Raw genomic sequence first — 17,750 nt, 5'->3', positions numbered from 1 at the left:
ATCTACTGCTTGCATTGAGTAGACAAAATTGCCTCATCTTTTTAATGCTATGATTCATGTTCATTTAGCAGTATAAAATGAATCATTTGACTATCATTTGCAGTTCCCAGGTTAATAACAGTGGATTGTATTCGATAAGTACTGACGCACAATTGCACAATTTACAGGTTTTGTATATTTAAAATGAAAAGGAATCAACCACTGGGAAGCAAATGATTGTACTTTATAATAGTTATTGCAGAAAGCTTTCGAACTAAGGTGCATAACTTATTAATAGAAAAATTGTTCAAACTTGTTGAAGTTTACATGACTAAATTAGCAACTGACAAACAGTGACTGCGCACAATGAAAATCACTGTAAAGTTCCTTGCATTTGTGGAAACCACATTTACTATTCAGTGAGGGATTCGTCTTCTCGTTCCTGGTGCTATTAATAGTCAGGTGGCTGATCTGACTCAGTGTTTACACACCAATTTTAGCATTAAAGTTGCTGTGTCAACACACCCAGACTAACAGGTTATTTTTGTTTTTTTTATTTTTCCAGATTTTGCATCTTGCCATTTGTCATGAAAAGAAAACCCACTTCAATATTTGTGCTAGTAATAATTTTGCTGGTATGCATAGCCTAGACACAAAATTGTCCCTGGCTCCCTTCCATTAAAAAAAAAATTATCCTATGTACATCTCCCCATTTGCAGAATATATGGTGACATCTTTTTAACAGACTTCTCCCTGTGCTGTATGTTCTTCCCCCAGGAGGGAGAAAATGAAGTGCAGCAGCTTTAACCCTCAGCAAGCCAAGGACAAGTCTACTCATCTCCGTGTGCACCTACTCACTAACCAGCTGATGAGTACATTCATTTGCCAGCAGACCTTTCTAGTTTCGAGGCATAAAAATGCATCAGAGATTGACAGATGCAGCCATCTTAATCTGCATTCACCTGGCTTTCCGATTGCTTTAAAAAACACATTTACAGTCAATTTTTGGGCAGTCGGAATGTTTCGAAAAATTTTCTCTCGCTTCCAAATTGGAAGATGGGAGCCAGGTGAAAAGAGAAAGAAAAGGGTAACTTAAGAGTGTGATAGTGTTTTAGAGAAATAAAATCTGGAAAAGATCAAGTAAAATTCAATTTTTAAAAAAAACAGAGAATGGGAAACGAGAATGTGGGAGGAAAAGGGACAACACAGTGAACAGAATTATAAGGTGTTTGGAATGTTTTATTTTAAATTCTGGGTTTTAAGTGTTCATTTTGGTAGTTTAGAGTTAATAAATTAATTAAGCTACTTTTGACAATCGAGTAGCATTAATAATGCAACACTAATGTTTGTTTCACTGTCACAGAATGTGAGTAAAAACTTATAAATAACAAGTGGCAGTTTAAGGTTTCATTGTGGAACAGCACCTTGACCATTGAGACTGTTGTTTAAATGGATACCTGTTCTCACCACATGCATTTCAACCATTTCTTGCAATTATTTTTAGTCAAGGTTGATTCATTCTTACTATCTTTTTAAGTAACTTCTTTGCATAATTAGTTTCCACTTCATTTCTACATAGATTAAGGTCAAAACAAGAATGGGCCAGAATTTGCTGTCAAAATATCGATGAGGCTGACAGCGCTCATATTATTTGTGCATAAATTGCACAGCAACTTCAGGCGAGGGCAGATGCATGGTTAAACATGAAAATCAAAAAGTTGCTGTCTGAGATGCGCTGTTCTGCTGTTAGCTTCCCAAAAACGGCATCTCGCTGTCTGACTTACCATTTAAATTCATTGAACGGCATGACGTTCCTGTACTTGCATGGTAGATACAAACTAAACTCGCCACAGGAAGCTAGGACTTATCCATTTCTGTCTAAGTACTCTCTTTAACAGCGTGATAAGTCATAATTACTGCCAAACAACCTCTCTGACACTGAAAATTAAATTTTACAAGTGTGGAGTCTCGTTCTCTCAGCTTTTAATTGTTGTAGGAGATTTTTAAAAAATTTTTTTTTACTTTGTCTCTTTTTCTCTCCCTCTCTCTCAATCTAATCTTTCCTTCCATCTTTTTATTTCGCTTTCTGTACCTGATTTGACATTAAATTCCCTATTCTAACTTACACTTCCTGGTTCAGACTCTGCGCTGTTCATTAACAATTCTTCAACTTGTTGCATGCCCTGTTCACTCAGATCCCAGATGCCCTGTAGAGGGAGGCGCACCATTTCCATTTTCCACTTACAGCAACTTGCCAAGCAAAAGCTCATGGAAATTAAACAGGCTAGGGCAAGTCTAACAAATGCCAAGTGCCGTTCGTTCATCAGCTACAGTAAATTCTGGCCCAGTATTTTTTCTGTCCTTAGATCATTCATTGGTTTTTAACAATGGGTCAAACGTAATAGGTTGTTTGTGTCAAATGCTTTTAAGTAGTGCCAACAACTTGCCAACTGACTTGATAAGCTTCTGAGCTTGATCTGTTCAACATTGCTCTCTAGCCAAAGCAAGTGAACCATCAACATTTAGCTTCCTTCTTATAGCACTCATTGCTTTCATTTTTGGCACCTCTTGCCACACAATTCCAGTGAACTGGTGGGTACCAGGTATGTTGCATCATATCTCTATGGAGTTGAGAGGTTTCCTCAACTAATATCACCTTGATTGCTTCCCTGTTATTCGAGGCAGCACACCTAGAAGATCACTGCATACAAATTAAATGGTACAACAGACAACCTAATTGCATAAAAGCTTCCCGGAACCGGGAACAATGTGAATAGCTTTTAGTTCCTAGTTCAAGTTATATTAGTCCCAATAACATCGCTACTGATTCATCGTTTCGATGTAGATGGGGGTAAGTGATCTTTTGCTATGCTGTGGGAGACCACATTCCTTTGGGACTGGTGTTCAAGTGGAAGATAGGCAATCAAACATACCACAGAGTGAGAATACAAAATGTGAGTACAGACGAACAGACGCCACGTTCAAAGGAGACCGAACTATCTGTTGACTAGTAATTTAAATGCAATTGCTCATCTAGCCCCATTCCTGAGAAACAATTGTGGGAGAGCGTGTGAAATTTTGTTTGGTACAGTCAATTGAAAAATGTCTTATTCCATTTGTATTGAAAGATATGAAGGAGACTATACTGTAATCCATACCCCTCGATAGTTTTCTTCACCATGTCCATTGGTCCTGCTGTTTTTTTTCTTAGAAGTTAATCTCTGAATTTAATGCAAGATCTCTTGCTGCTTTGTATCAAAGAAATCCTTTATTGGGATCCCTTGAACCACTGTGTATAATTGTGTGTAAGATCAGAAATTTACATCAGTGTTTAGGGTTCAAAGTAAGAGGGCTGTCGTATATTGGAGTCACTTAAGTGGCGAATAGTAATAGCTTTAATTAGGGGGTAAGCGCATAAGATGTTCATTATGCAATCTTGGATTTAAACTGAGTTGTGGAATACGCAGAGCAAAACAACAACTTGGCAGCTGGGCTTGCATTTTGCATCACAATAAAGGGACATAAGTGATGGAAGATGAAAAAGATGTTAAGCATGCAGCATGCGTGCCAGAGTGGTGTTCAGTTATTTCCCACATTGGAGGCTGTTCTGCATAAGTGAATACCCGAATACAGGCAAAACAGCTGTATACTGTTCAAGATCAAAAGTAACACTTTGATCATTTCTGCACCTGCCTTATGGACGAACACCTTATTGTCATTCCAGCAACAAACTAAAATAACCCAGAAGCTGCTAAAAGATTTGGAATCATAGATGGACAGATTTTACTATTTTGGGAATATACATCAGAAATCCAGTATTATTGTGATATTGACCTTCTTTATAAGCAGGTCATGGAGTTTAGGTATTTTGGTTGGAATTTTGGGAGTGGGGGAGTCTTGTATGTAGATCGTCTTATCCAGAAGGATATGCGATACCAGTTCAAAGCATAATTACTTAAAATTAATGGGCATCGAGACTTTGATCATAAAGTAATTGAAGTCCTCCTAGCTCCTCTAGTGTGCTACATAGTTTCCTCAACCTCAATAACTGGACCTGCTGTTGTTTGTTCTAGAAGCTTAATGCTGGGTTTTCCAATACAAGATCTCGTATTTAATTGCATCAGGGAGAGTCCTTGCCAGTTGAAAGCATGAGTATTTTATGAAAGTGCCTGGGCATCAGGATTTTGATTCTGGGGTAAATCAAGTCATCTTCATTTCTCTTATGTGCTCCAATCTTCTATCTATAATAAAAATCATATTAATGTAGCAATTGATGCAAAGAAATGGATTTTCTTCAATTGGCATTGAGATCCTATCGTTTGAGATTATTGAGCTCATTGGTTGATGCTAACCTAAAGGCCTACTTAAGTTGGATGGTCACATTTTCAGTATCAAGAAAATAAGGAATTCAGTTGTCTTTCACACGTTAGTATTGTAATGTCACAAAGGTGTCGAGCACCTTAAATTCTGCTATGTTTAGTTCTCAACCTGACGTGAGTATGTTTTTTAGTTTAAAAGATGGTCTTCTGGTTGCTTTTTAGTTGTCCCCATTAAGAACAGGTTGATACTCAAAGCACATCCACAATAAACTCCCCCGCCACGTATTGCATAAATCAGAAGATGAGACATTATTTATTTATTCTGATCAGACCAAATTTCACCATGCTTCAGGCAAATTGTTTTTATATTGCAAAATTGTGGTACTGGATCAGCTGCTTTCCAAGAAATGTATTTTCATTTAGATGGAATAATGGGTCTACTGGAAGGAAGCATGTGCCTAAATTGGGCACTTTCATTGTGGCTAAATCTGGAATGAATATTTTCTCTCTCATTACAATTAATCCATAAAACTTCTACCTGAAGTCATAGCTGTAAAACATTGCTGGTTAGGTTTATTCAGGTGACATGGATCTACTTTAGGAACTGCAGTGTTCTTCAAGTGGCCACGTCCTGCCACGCTATGTGAGAGATGAAATGTTAGAAGATGTTTTACCCAGAGGAACCTACCTCCAGATTAAATCAGAGAATGGACTGAGGGGGGAATAAAATTATCTTTCCAATCTCATTCCAAATGCTACTTCAGAAATAAGAAAAAATCCACAGTTATGTAGAAGAGGTTGAAAGAAGATTCTTTACCACGACAACCTAGTTCTTTATAAATGAGAAGGGTCTCTTCTATACAAGATCAAAAAGATAATTGCAGATGGAGATGGCCATTCAGCCCATCTTAATTCATCTATCCAGGAAGATCGTACAAATCTGCCCATTTTAGCATTAAATTGTTTCTTAAATGGTTCTGGAGTTTTTGCCTCCACTAATTCATCTGGAAGCCAGTTCAAAGTGTTGATTACTCTTTGTTTGAAGAAGTACTTCCTGATATCAGTCTTAAATTTACCTTTTACTGGTTTAAATCTGTTTCCTCATGCCCTGGTTGAATGTTTCCTTTGTTTCTTGATGACCAAAACACAGTGTGTTCTGTTAATTTTTTTTCTTTACATTTTGGATGAATATGTATTATTTTACAGATCCAAATACTTTTTCAAGTAAAGTTGATATTTTTGTAGTTAAGTAGCAGTCTACTTTTGTAGTGGCTTGGGAAGGTAAAATCTTTTAGTGGTTTTTAAATGTAAAGGTTTAATTCATGTTGAACTAAAAGATGATTCATAACTCGTACCAGTCTGTGGGAACAAGATTATTCTTTGGGCATCTTTGAAAAGAAACGGGTTAATGACTGTGCGCGCAGAGGAGAATAATTACTCGTCAGAATTACTCCATCAGTTACTGTCATGGACTCTGTGGGCTGGCCAGTCTTGAGGAAAGACAAACAATAGTATTTCAAACCTTTCTATGGCATTTGAGGTGATAGTTGGCTGTTCACAATTTGTCTACAAACTGAATGAAGAATATTTGGGCATGAATTTCTATCATGATAGGAAGGGAGTTAAAGTAAATGGGAGAAAAGTGTAAATGGAATGTTTCATACACTTTGTACTGAAAAAAGTGCTGATATCTGAGCATTTGGTACAGCTAACATTTAATTTTTCTGATTGGCAATGCTTTTATTCATTGAGTTTATTGAACTGCTAATTTGTTGATATCTAAAATTGTGGTTTGATTTTTACTCATAGACATACACATTGAAGTGAATCTTTGATTTATGTTAAACTGTTCTAGCAGCTGTCATGGAATAGTATTTTGACTGCTACTTTATGTTTCAAATTTGCACATCCCATTTGTCTAATTTTGCGATCTGACGTATGATATAACAATCTTGTTCTTAAGCTACCATTATTAACTATTTGAGTTTGGGACTATATAGACCGAAATATCCTTGACAAATGATGCACTTTTATAATGCAAAACTGAAGTAATTTTCTTGTTTCACTTCTGTAGGGGGTGATGAAACAGGAGTGATGGATAGCCTGCTGGAGGCCTTGCAGTCAGGTGCTGCATTCAGGGATCGCAGGAAGCGCACACCAAGAATTCTTGGTAAGTCACAAACTCTAAGTGATGTGCAGCTACAGAAAGTAAGGCAAAACATGCGTTTCTCACTTCCTCAGGTGTATTCTCACTAACCTAGGAGACAGATTTCAGGATTGCTTTTAAAAAATTGTATACATTTGCTTTATTAAAGACAAATGTAGATGGCCTGTGCGAGTAGTCATTTAAGTGTCAAACCCCAATAATAGTCAAAGAAGAAAAATTAAAGTAGCTTTTCCTCATGGCAAACAAATATCTGGTAACACAGGCTTAATGAAAGTCACTGGAAGGTCAACACATACAATTAATAGTGTAGCACCCTTTTCAATATTGAATTCTGTAAGGAAAAGAGCCAAGTTTGAAATTCTGCAAAAGTATTCCTGATAACATTCTTTAATTGAATTTTTAATATTGTTAGTACTTCTGCGCAGAATTTTTAAAACATGTGGATACATAAGTCTAAACTTATTTTAAAATGTATGCAGATATGCTGCATAGGTATTAATGATCTATTAACATTTTTAGTATTACTTGGATAAACCAATGCAATTATGTCTAGCCTGCAAATGAAAAAATATTTGTTGACAAAACCTCAAGTAAATGTAATGCAAATATTTATAGCAGTTTTAGCAATAATGAATACAGACTTTTTTAATACATATATTTTATAAATTGTAAGTATCAATATTTCTGTTACTAATCACCTTTCAAAATACTAGGGAATACAAAAAGCATTTAAAATTATGCCATTGAGAATGCTAGGAAAATAATTTTTTTTAACTGGGTAGATAATACTGATGTAACATATTCAGATGTGCTTACCTACGTTTATTTTTTTTTAAGTTCTATCATGAAAACAGGTATTATTGAGTCAATTTAGATATTCCCAGTTGCTGAACAGATCATTATAACTAATCTGTTAATTTATGCACTGGCAATTTTCACACTGCAAAGGGTTCCTTCATTGTAAATTCATCTGTCCTTCAATTAAAGTCAGTTTTTGATAGCTTCCTTCCTGGTTGTTGCAGGTGAACAAGGTCCAGCTAGTCCAACATCCCGATGGCCTGTTGACAAGGGTAAAGGAAAAAAATTCAAGTGCTTCTACTTTCCTTCCCTCTTTTATCTCACTTTTCAGTCTAGCTTAAAGCTCCTTAAAATGCTCTAGATAGATAATTGGCTGTAACCTTTATTTTGGGCCTGAGGCAGGAGGCTAGTGGAGGAGAGTTTGATGGTGGCGAGTTTTCCCTTAATGCTAGTTTTTAGGAAATCTCTATTTTAGGTCTCTCAGCACTGCTGTATTAATTTCACACCCAGCTGCTACCTCTACCAGTGCCTTGGCATTAAGCTCAAAATGTCAAGCATTGTACCTAGTCCAAACATTCCTAATAGATTCTGGCCTTTTCCTTTCCTTCGTGCTTCAGAAATACATCTATGGTATTATGTCTTATCTGCTTTTTTTGCCGGAGGGAAACGGCAGCTTTGAGGATGTGTATGTTATTATTGCTTTTAATAAGTTCATCTCTGGAATGCTGCAACGGAATATTAACTCTGCTTTCAATTTCATTGTTTGAACTAATTTCCCAGGTATCAGGATGCATGTAGCATCGAATTGCACCATAGCACCCTGAGACCCCAGGCATAATTTTCATGAACCAATTAAATTCATTTGTGTTTCTTGATTAAGTTGCCATAGCTTGTTACAATATCATTAACAGTGTGCCACCCTTGCAGATATTTTGTAAGAAAAAATATCCTTGCATTGTGTAACAAGCTTTAGCTTTTTGAAAGTTCCACTTTTTTAATACTTAATTAGAATTCTTTGTGCAAGCTGTCTGGAAATCTGCCACAATTCATTTGACTTCATGAGTGTAAAATGTATTAGTGGGAATTGGACATAGTCCTAATTCACAGTGAGTGATATCCCTTGTGAGTGAAAAACTGAGCATTACAAAACCAATTTTGCTGGCAGTAAGCAAAGTGTGACTGACCAGAGCTCCAGTATTATGACATTGTCTTGCAATATATCAAGATTATGCAAAGTGCATGGACCAAAAAACACCACTCTGTCTGCATCTCAATTTACTGAAGATGAGGCAATTGCAGTCACCACGGAGATAGGAACACTAATGAGTTACTCGTACAATATGTTTGCTTTTTTTTCTGTGTCCTATTCATAGTACTGAACCCATGCCTGAAATATTTTCTGCCTCTGTGTTTATGGGTAAAAAACGACATGTACGTAAGGCAAATGATGAGAATATCATGAATGGGTGATTCAGTTGCAGCTGATGGACTGTTTTAATATGATCCAATGTAATAACATGAGATAAAATAGGGAACTCTGGATAATAAATTCTACTTTTCTGTCTATAAGACATTTTTGCAAACTTCGAGAAGGATGTTCCACTTTTTCTACATAAAAAAAGCTGTGAGAAACAAGGTTGGGCTAACGTATACACACATGTAATAAAAACAGAAAATGCTGGAAATCCTCAAAGAAACAGTTAACGTTTCAGGTCGATAACCCTTCATCAGAACTGAAAGAAGCTGAAGATTAAACAGTTTGTTAAGCAAGTACAGAGCCAGGGGTAGGGGGTAAGGGGGGGGGAGCGAGGGGTGGGGAGGAAAGAACAAAAGGGAAGGTCTCCGATAGGATGGAGAGCAGGAGTGATTAAATGACAAAAGGGATGATGGTGCAAGGCAAGGAGGATGGTAATGGGATGAGTAAAGAAAGAAAAGATGGGTCTGGAGGAGCTGTAAATGGCAACATCAGAACCATTACCAGCATTTGCTGTCCGAAAAAAAGGCAGCAGCAGTTATAATCTGAAGCTATTGAAATCCATGTTGAAGATTGTAGCCCGTGAAATTAAGGGGGCAGTAGCAGCATGGATACAAAATTGGCTAAGTAACAGGAAGCAGAAAGTAGATGTAACGGTTGTTTTTCTGATTGGAGGGAGGTGTACAGTGGTGTTTCCCAGGGGTCGGTACTAGGGCCATTGCTTTTCTCGATACATATTAATGACTTGGACTTGGGTGTACAGGGCACAATTTCCAAATTTGCAGATGACACAAATCTTGGAAGTATAGTGAACAGTGAGGAGGATAGTGATAGACTTCAAGAGGATATAGACAGGCTGGTGGAATGGGCGGACATGTGGCAGATGAAATTTAATGCAGAAAAATGCGAAGTGATACATTTCAGTAGGAAGAACGAGGAGAGGCAATTTAAACTAGAGAGCACAATTCTAAAAGAGTTATAGGAACAGAGAGATCTGGGCGTATATGTACACAAATCATTGGAAGTGGCAGGGCAGGTTGAGAAAGTGGTTAAAAAAGCAAATGGGATCCTGGGCTTTATAGAGCATAGAGTACAAAAGCAAGGAAGTCCTGATGAACCTTTATTAAACACTGGTTCGACCACAACTGGAGTATTGTGTCCAGTTCTGGGCACCGCACTTCAGGAAAGAGGTGAAGGCCTTAGAGAGGGTGCAAAAACCTTTCTATGATTTTAAGTGCCTAATCGAAAGATGAGGTGTTGTTCCTCGAGCTTCCGTTGAGCTTCATTGGAACAGTGTAAGAGGCCGAGGTCGGAGTGGGAGTGGGACGGGGAATTAAGTCCGCAGTCAGCAAGCGTGACCCTGACCTGCCAGTCGCTTGCCATTTTAATTTCCCGTCCCACTCCCACTGTGACCTCTCTGTCCTCGGCTTCTTACACTGTTCAAATGAAGTTCAACGGACGTTCGAGGAACAGCACTTCAGCTTTCCAGCATCCGCAGTATTTTGCTTTTGATTTAGAATATACACACGTAAAGCATTAGAGTGGAAGAGCATTCTAAGTGGATCTCAGGGGAATGTTTTTAAGCAAGATTTAAAAACGAAGAAATATGTGTGTGTTTTTTATATATATATATATATATATATGAGAGAGAATATATTGCAAGTCAGATATTGCGATGTCTGAATTCTGACTCAAAGAATATTCCAAACATATCTGTAGCACAGGAAGTTAGGAAGAAAAGCCAGTATTTGTTCTGTATATATTAATAATAGTTTATATCATTAAACATCTTGCATCTAGAGAGGGGTGGGAGTTGGGGAGGAGAGGGGAGGATAGTGGAAGGGAGGTGGTTGGAGAGTGATAGAAATGGGGGAGATAGGGAAAGAAATGGAGGATTTGGGTTCAAAAACCTCTTAGTGGGATGGCGCCTTTGGGACCCTGAGGATGTTTCAGTGGAAGTGTTGCAAAGCCTTGCAAATCCTTTAATGAGGCAAAGAGAAATATGAGACCCTGAAAATCTCACATGGAGAGGGATTGTTTGTGAGGAAGTGAAAATTGGAATTGGGAGTGGTTTGTGAAGCCCCTCAGTAAAGGGGGGGAGGGGGGATGCTGAGAGTATGAGCAGTGGCAAACATCTGACAACAGTGTGGAAACTAATGTTACTCACATTATGCAGAGATGACAGTGGTGATCCAGATGTGTACTGAGCACTAGCAACGGCTCCTCTTCTAATGGTGAAGTTTGCAAGGGCGGTGAGTGATAGTGGGTTCAGTGGTGGCTGGAAGGGGAAAGGGGGAGTTTATGATTTCATGTGGGGCTGAAGGGGACCAAGGGTCAAGTGCAGGTCAGGATGAGACACAAACAGTGCAATAGCTGCAGCACTAAAGTGTCCAGCAAGGAAAGTTGCCACTTTGACATGGTGAACTACTGCTGTTGTGGAGCCGGTGTGGGGCAAAATTTCTTCGGGGGACGAACCATATAATGGATAGGGGTGGGAACTTGAGGGAGGGTTTGCCATGAAGGCAGAACATGTGAAGGCTCCAACAGGCTGCACTGAAAGGTGGTTTTAACATTAATGCTACAGTTAAGAAAATAATTTTAATAAGATAATTCAAATTGCAATTAGATCATTTCAAAGAGTCAATACATTTCACTTACTTGAATACTCTTTTCTAAGGACAAAAGCATTCCTGCACAGTTCCAGTGTTGGGTTGGGAGCTAGTGTTATGTGACAGGTATTTGAACATTATAAATGTTAATCACAACACTATCTGCAGGCATAACAGGTAGTGCAGGCAAATATTGACACTGCCTTTGGTGGCACTGGAGTGGCTGCACTGGGAGGAACATGTAATTACAGCGTAACAACTTTACATAGGCTGTTTCCATTATAAATGTTGACATTGGAATTTATAATGGAAAAAGTTGACAGGAAGTGTGTGCAGTTGTAATTTTTTATATATATATATATAATGGGCTCGATTTTGGGATCGTGTTTCCGGCGGGTTCCCAGCGGGGCGGCCCCGAAAATCCCGATATCCGGTCACGTGACCGGATCGCGACGAAATCCCGGCCACTTCCGGGAACCGCGCTGACGTGCGGGGCTGCGCGCGCAAGCCCCGCTGGTGGGAATCCCGCAGGCAATTAAAGCCAGCGGGGTTCCACTTGAGAGTACTTAACTTGCTCGTTGTGGTCAGTTAATGAGCTGAAGCAGCTGTCAAAAGAGGAAGTGTGGGATTTTCGGTTCAAGGCAGTGAGTTTCCCACACTGGGGGAAACAGTCCCTCCTCAACCAGGCGTGTTGCAGCCAGCAGCCTGTGGCAGGTGCCAAGGTGCGCTCCACGGGGGAGAGCCCTCACCCACGCAGGAGGCCACCGCGTCACATAGGGCAACCCCTGCCCTCCACCACCCCCCGCCAAGCCAGAGGACAGACCGACACGAAACCGCAGCCCCAGTCCGAGGAAACACCCACCTACCCTGCACAACCCCTCAGACCAACACCTGCCAGATGGGTGGTGCGTTGACATCGTCGGAGGACGAACAGCATGACCAGCCCCAGCAGCCTCGCAGTCCACGCCCTCCGCCTCGGAGACGTGGGGCCCCCCAACACGGTGCTGCTGCACACCCACCTGCACAGCAGGAGGGAGGGCAACCGCAGAGAGAGATGCGTCGCAGGAGGCACTACCCTCCGCACAGGGTGTACAGAGCGAGGCTCAGCTTCATGGACCTCTCCGAGGAGCAGTGCATACGTCGGCTCAGAGTCAATCGCCAGGTAGTCGCCGACATCTGCAGCCTCCTTAACGACGAGCTGCTCCCTGATGGACCAAGCAGCATCTTGTTACCTGTCGCCGTCAAAGTCACCACTGCCCTCAACTTCTTCGCATCCGGTTCCTTCCAGGGTGCCACCGGGGACATCACCGGGGTCTGTCAGTCCTCTGCACACAAGTGCATAAGGCAGGTCACCGATGGGTTGTTCCGCAGGGCCTCGCACTACATCAACTTCGCCATGGACGAGCGCAGCCAGATGGAGAGGGCGGTTGGATTCCATGCCATGGCCGGCTTCCCACGGGTGCAGGGTGTAATCGACTGCACCCACATCGCAATACGGGCACCTCCGCATGAGCCAGGGCTGTTCATCAACAGGAAGGGGTATCACTCCATGAACGCCCAGCTCATCTGTGACCACCGCCAGAGATTCCTACACGTGTGCGCCAGATACCCTGGCAGCTGCCACGATGCCTTCGTCCTCAGGGAGTCCGCCGTCCCGCCCATCCTGCAGGCACCCAACGCCGGCAACGGCTGGCTCCTCGGCGACAAGGGGTATCCCCTACACACGTGGCTCATGACACCTCTGAGGAACCCCATCACCGAGCCGGAGCGTCGGTACAATGACAGCCACACTGCTACCAGGTCTACAATTGAGCAGACCATAGGGCTTCTCAAGATGCGCTTCAGGTGCCTTGATCGTTCTGGGGGAGCGCTGCAATACACACCATTCAGAGTGGGACGAATCATAGTTGTCTGCTGTGCCCTGCACAACATGGCCCAACAGAGAGGGATGCCGCTGGAGGAGGCCCCATCCACACCCGCCACCCACATTGAGGAAGGCGAGGGCGAGGAGGAGGAGGAGGAGGAGGAGGAGGCGGAGGAGGACGCGCCAGAGGATAGTGGACGACCCATGCGCCGAACCACGACTCACCGGGATGGTCGCCGGGCCAGGGACGCACTCATACGTCAACGGTTCTCCTAGAGTCAGACACTGCGATGCGCTCGCATCTCCTCACCTGCACATGCGAGCGGCCATACCAGCCCCCTCCACTGAAGAGTGTTGCCAGTAATCCTGCACCCACAGCAGTGTGCCCAATGGGTGGCAGCAGGTGTTCGCCGTCATGATGGCCTCCACGGAACGCAACTATTGCACAGGCCGCGGAAGAATGGACGAGAGGTGGCAGGAGTGGTGAGAATAGAGTATTTAATATCTCCAATGTGACATTATATAAAAAAAATGTACAAATTAATAGACACCCTGGTGTATTCCCTTTGTGATTATAACGCCTTTGCATTTCTTTTCCGGGTACCCCTACGTGGTGCTACCCCTGTGGCTCCAGCAGAGGTAGTGGCAGGTTGCTCGTGTTCTACTGGGTAGATGCTTTTGGCGGACGGCCCCTGGGTTTCGGTGCCCGTGAGGGCACCTCCACAGACTGCTCCTCCTGCACCGGGGCAGGGGCAGACTCGGCCACCTGGAGAGGAGGCACCATTGCGGGTACTGGTTGAGAGGTCGGCGACGGGTGGGACGTGGGGGCGCCTTGAGAAGCGTCCCCGCTTCCATGTCCCCGGTCACCATCATCCCTCTCTTGGCCTCGGCCCACATCACCCCTTCCACCCTGCTGGACGGCAGTTTGGATGGCATGTGTGAGGCCTTGCAAGGCCACCCCTAGTGTATCCGTCAGCCTGTTGATGGCGGCGGAATGTTGCTCACCCTGAATCCGTACAGACGTTGTCAGGGCCTGCAAGGACTCGATCTGGAGCTGTGCGTGACGCTCGAGGGAGGCCAGCCTGTCCTCCACCGCAGACAGTCCCGCACCTACCCGCGACACTGTGTCGCCAGTACCTTCCTGTGCCTGCGCCACCAATGCCCGCATGCAGGAGTTGGACTCCTCCATCGCCTGCGCTATTGTGGACAATGTGCGCGGCACCTCTCCCAGTACCTCAGCAATTAGCTGGTGGCCCTCGACGACTCTCCTTTTCACTGGTGGCCCCCTGGGTTCAGCATCTGGGTCCGGCTGAGCAGAGCCTGGAGATGAGTGCTCCCTCCGTCGCGGACCCTCCGCGGCTGCCCCTGCCACCAGGGTCTGCTCATGCTCACTCGTGCGCGGTGACTCACCAAGTGCTACCCCAACTAGTTGGCGAGGGGGACCCACCGAGGTGCGTGTCTCTGCGCTGGTGGATGGTTGGCTCTGATGTGACGATGCACCCTCAGAGACCGCCATGTCCTCTGAGGAATCGCCCTCCTCGAGCGCTTCACACACAGACGGACCTGCAAGAGAACAGAGGGCACTTTGAGGCATGTGGACCAACTTGACAGTGCGCCTGATGGCAGGTGATGATACGGTCACTCGCGATCATGGGTGTTGAGTGTCAGCTTTCCCTTACCGGCCGTTTCGGCAGCGACACACTCGCCATCAGCCACCTACAGGCAATGTCGCGTGCGGGCGAGGTCGAGCGCCTCCACCTCGGCGTCGGTGAGCTCCACCACTTGCGGCGGGCCACCTCCGGTGCATGCCCTTTCGCGATTGTTCTTGCTTCTCTTCTCCTGTGAAGGCAAAACACAGATGTGTGAGTGGGTGCGTATTGCATCGTGAGACGCATCGAGCATCGGTGTGGTTGGGTTGAGCGTGGCGCAGATGGATGGGAGGATGCGTGGGCCACGTGCCCATCCCATTGCATGGGGATTGGGGTGTGTGGTAGTGTTCGGGTGGGGTCAGGGACGGTGGGTACTTGCGTGCACGGCGAGGATGGTGAATGAGTGGCTGTGAGGATTGCTGATGGAGCGCAGTGGTGGCTGTGCAGGAGGGGTTTTGATCTGTTTGGCGTGATGGTGGGGACGGGATGTGGGAGGGTGCGTTGTGTACTCACCTTGCCAGACCTAGTCAGGTCATTGAAGCGCTTGCGGCACTGCTCCCAAGTCCTTGGGGTGTTGCCCCTGCTGCTCACCTCCGCCGCCACCTCTGCCCATGCCTTCCTGGTGGCGGCGGCAGGGAACTTGCGTCCATCTTCTGGGAAGAGCGTTTCTCTCCTCCTCCTCACGCCCTCCAGCATCAGCTGCAGTGCTAGGTCTGAAAAACAGGGCGCAGCCTTTCCCCTTGGCTGAGCCATCGTCTCAAACCTCTTGATTGCAGCAGGAGGGGCTTTGGGAGACTGCCCCTTTAAGTGGAGCTCCTACATCGCGTCGACGGTACTGCGCATGCGCAGCCGGCCGGCACGCAGCTGGGGAGCGGAGAACCCGGAAGCAGGGCTTAATCGGTCCAATTATCCCGCGATCGCGTGGGGGACGCACACGATTAGCCGTCCGCGTTTTCGACGCTCCCGGAGGACCACCCGCTGGGAACCCGCAGGCCTGCTAAATTCGAGCCCAATGTGTTTGTGTGCATGTGTACAAACAGAATAAAAGAGCGTTTTATTCTTACCAAAACAACACCTGCATGAATAAAAAAGGTCTTATTTTCATTAATAACTTCAACATAACTGTACATAACTTTACAACAGAGTAAACAAAACTATGGTAATGGGCGGAAAACAAGACTTTGTTGAGTAGAGAGCCAAATTCAAGTTCTAAGCAACGTTTTATATGTAATCTATTAAATCAGGAGACTGAAATCCAGAGTTATTAACAATTGCAGTTTTAAGAAATAGACTCCCTTGTAAACTAAAGTAATACAGCTGTTTATACTGATGTCTTCTGGGTTCTCCAGAGTCATTATTTTGCTTGCCATTTGAATTTTAAAAGGGAAATGGTTTGGGCTGGATTTTGGAAGGCTTTTAAAAGACTTGCTTTTCAAATCTGGACTCAGCATGCCTCCATCATGATGTCATGCACTGCCCAAAGGAATACCTTACTCCTGCTAATTTATGAGTCATTTTAAGAGCTAAAACTATAGCATTTGAGCCTGCTGTCATCACTGCAGTCAGTTAGTGAATGATAAATTTTTAATGTTGAAATAAGTGATTAGCAGATGACGACTGTGATGGGCTGTAGCGAGGTGTCAATCGAAAATGAAAATAAGTATTTTGTTATGGGAATATTTAAAATATTTCCAAAGTGTACATATCTGAAATGTTTTGAGATCTATCATTTTTATATCAAGTTGTGGATGAATATGTTTGAGTTGTGAGAAGACATAGCCCGATGTCTTTGTAATGCTGTTGGAAATTAAAAGCGCTAGCACAGTCTCCTTTGGTGTCCCTCAAAAGTGCCATTGTTGGCACTTACCTATGCCTCATCTATATACTTCCCCCCAGCAATGTTATCTGCAAGCATGGCATTAGCTTTCGTATATATGCAAATAGATACCCAGCTTTATCTCTCCATCCCAACTGTTGGTTCCACAATTCTTGTTTTCTGATTGCCTGTTATGAATGAACTAGAACTTTACACAGAAGTCATCCTATTTGACCCCCACCAGAAACATTGCACCCTAGCTCCTGATTCTATCTCCTTGCATCTATGGCTGCTGAAATTCACAAACTCGGTGTCCCGTTGGATGCCAAGCTGATCTTCAATTGCTACATCCAGTCCATTATTAAAACTTCCTACTTCAACCTACCAAAGTATTACCTGTTTCTGCCTTTACCTTACCCCAATGCCATTGAAACCGTGCCTTTGTCACCTCCAGACTTGTTTTCCATGCCCTTCTCACCAGTCTCCTGAACTCTACCTCATCCAGAATTCTGTCACTTGCATCATATCCTGCACAAAATGTCCCTCAGCTAATCACCCCTGCCCTTATCAGCCTTCGGTGCTTCCTCAGCACTTTGATTTCAAAACCTTCATCCTCATCTACAAATCTCCACATAGCTTCATTGCTCTCTTCCTCTCCATTCTCCTCCAACCATACATCCTTGCTTGCATCTTCTGCTCTTCCAACTCTGTGTTCCCTCCTTCCTCCATTCTGCCATTGATAGCAGAGCTTTCAACCAGTACACCCTACAATATGGAACCATCTTCCCAAATCTCTCTGCCTTGTTTCAATCTTCCCCACTTTCAAAAGCCTTCCCTACTTGGGCCTGTCCCAAACTGTGAAGTCCCTCAGGATATTTTGCTGTGTTAAAGGTGCTACATAAATTCATAAATGTAACCCCTTCTCAACAAGCACTAATAGAATTTGGTCAGGATAATAATGGTTGAGAGAAGGAAGTCAAGGATTCTGCGATTCTGAGGGAGATTGTTTTCATGTTCTCAGATGAGATCAGCTAACCGCAGCATATTGGAAGGAACAAACTTGGGACGTTTCTGG

The 17,750-nt window shown here is 43.6% G+C and overlaps 1 protein-coding gene across 5 annotated transcripts in view; it reads left to right on the top strand.

Annotated features, from left to right (window-relative positions):
- diaph2 (diaphanous-related formin 2) overlaps positions 1–17,750 on the top strand; it is a 705,669-nt gene that overhangs the window by 613,488 nt on the left and 74,431 nt on the right. For 4 of the 5 annotated variants that reach the window (XM_067996883.1, XM_067996882.1, XM_067996881.1 and 1 more), the window contains 2 exons: positions 6,373–6,468; positions 7,488–7,535. In XM_067996883.1, coding sequence (XP_067852984.1) covers positions 6,373–6,468; positions 7,488–7,535 — 144 coding nt within the window. The remainder of the gene's footprint in view (positions 1–6,372; positions 6,469–7,487; positions 7,536–17,750) is intronic. The other variant, XM_067996884.1, reaches the window with a different exon arrangement.

Source organism: Heptranchias perlo, chromosome 15 (assembly GCF_035084215.1).
Source record: "Heptranchias perlo isolate sHepPer1 chromosome 15, sHepPer1.hap1, whole genome shotgun sequence".
NCBI lineage: Eukaryota > Metazoa > Chordata > Chondrichthyes > Hexanchiformes > Hexanchidae > Heptranchias > Heptranchias perlo.
This window is presented reverse-complemented; position numbering and strand designations above follow the sequence as displayed.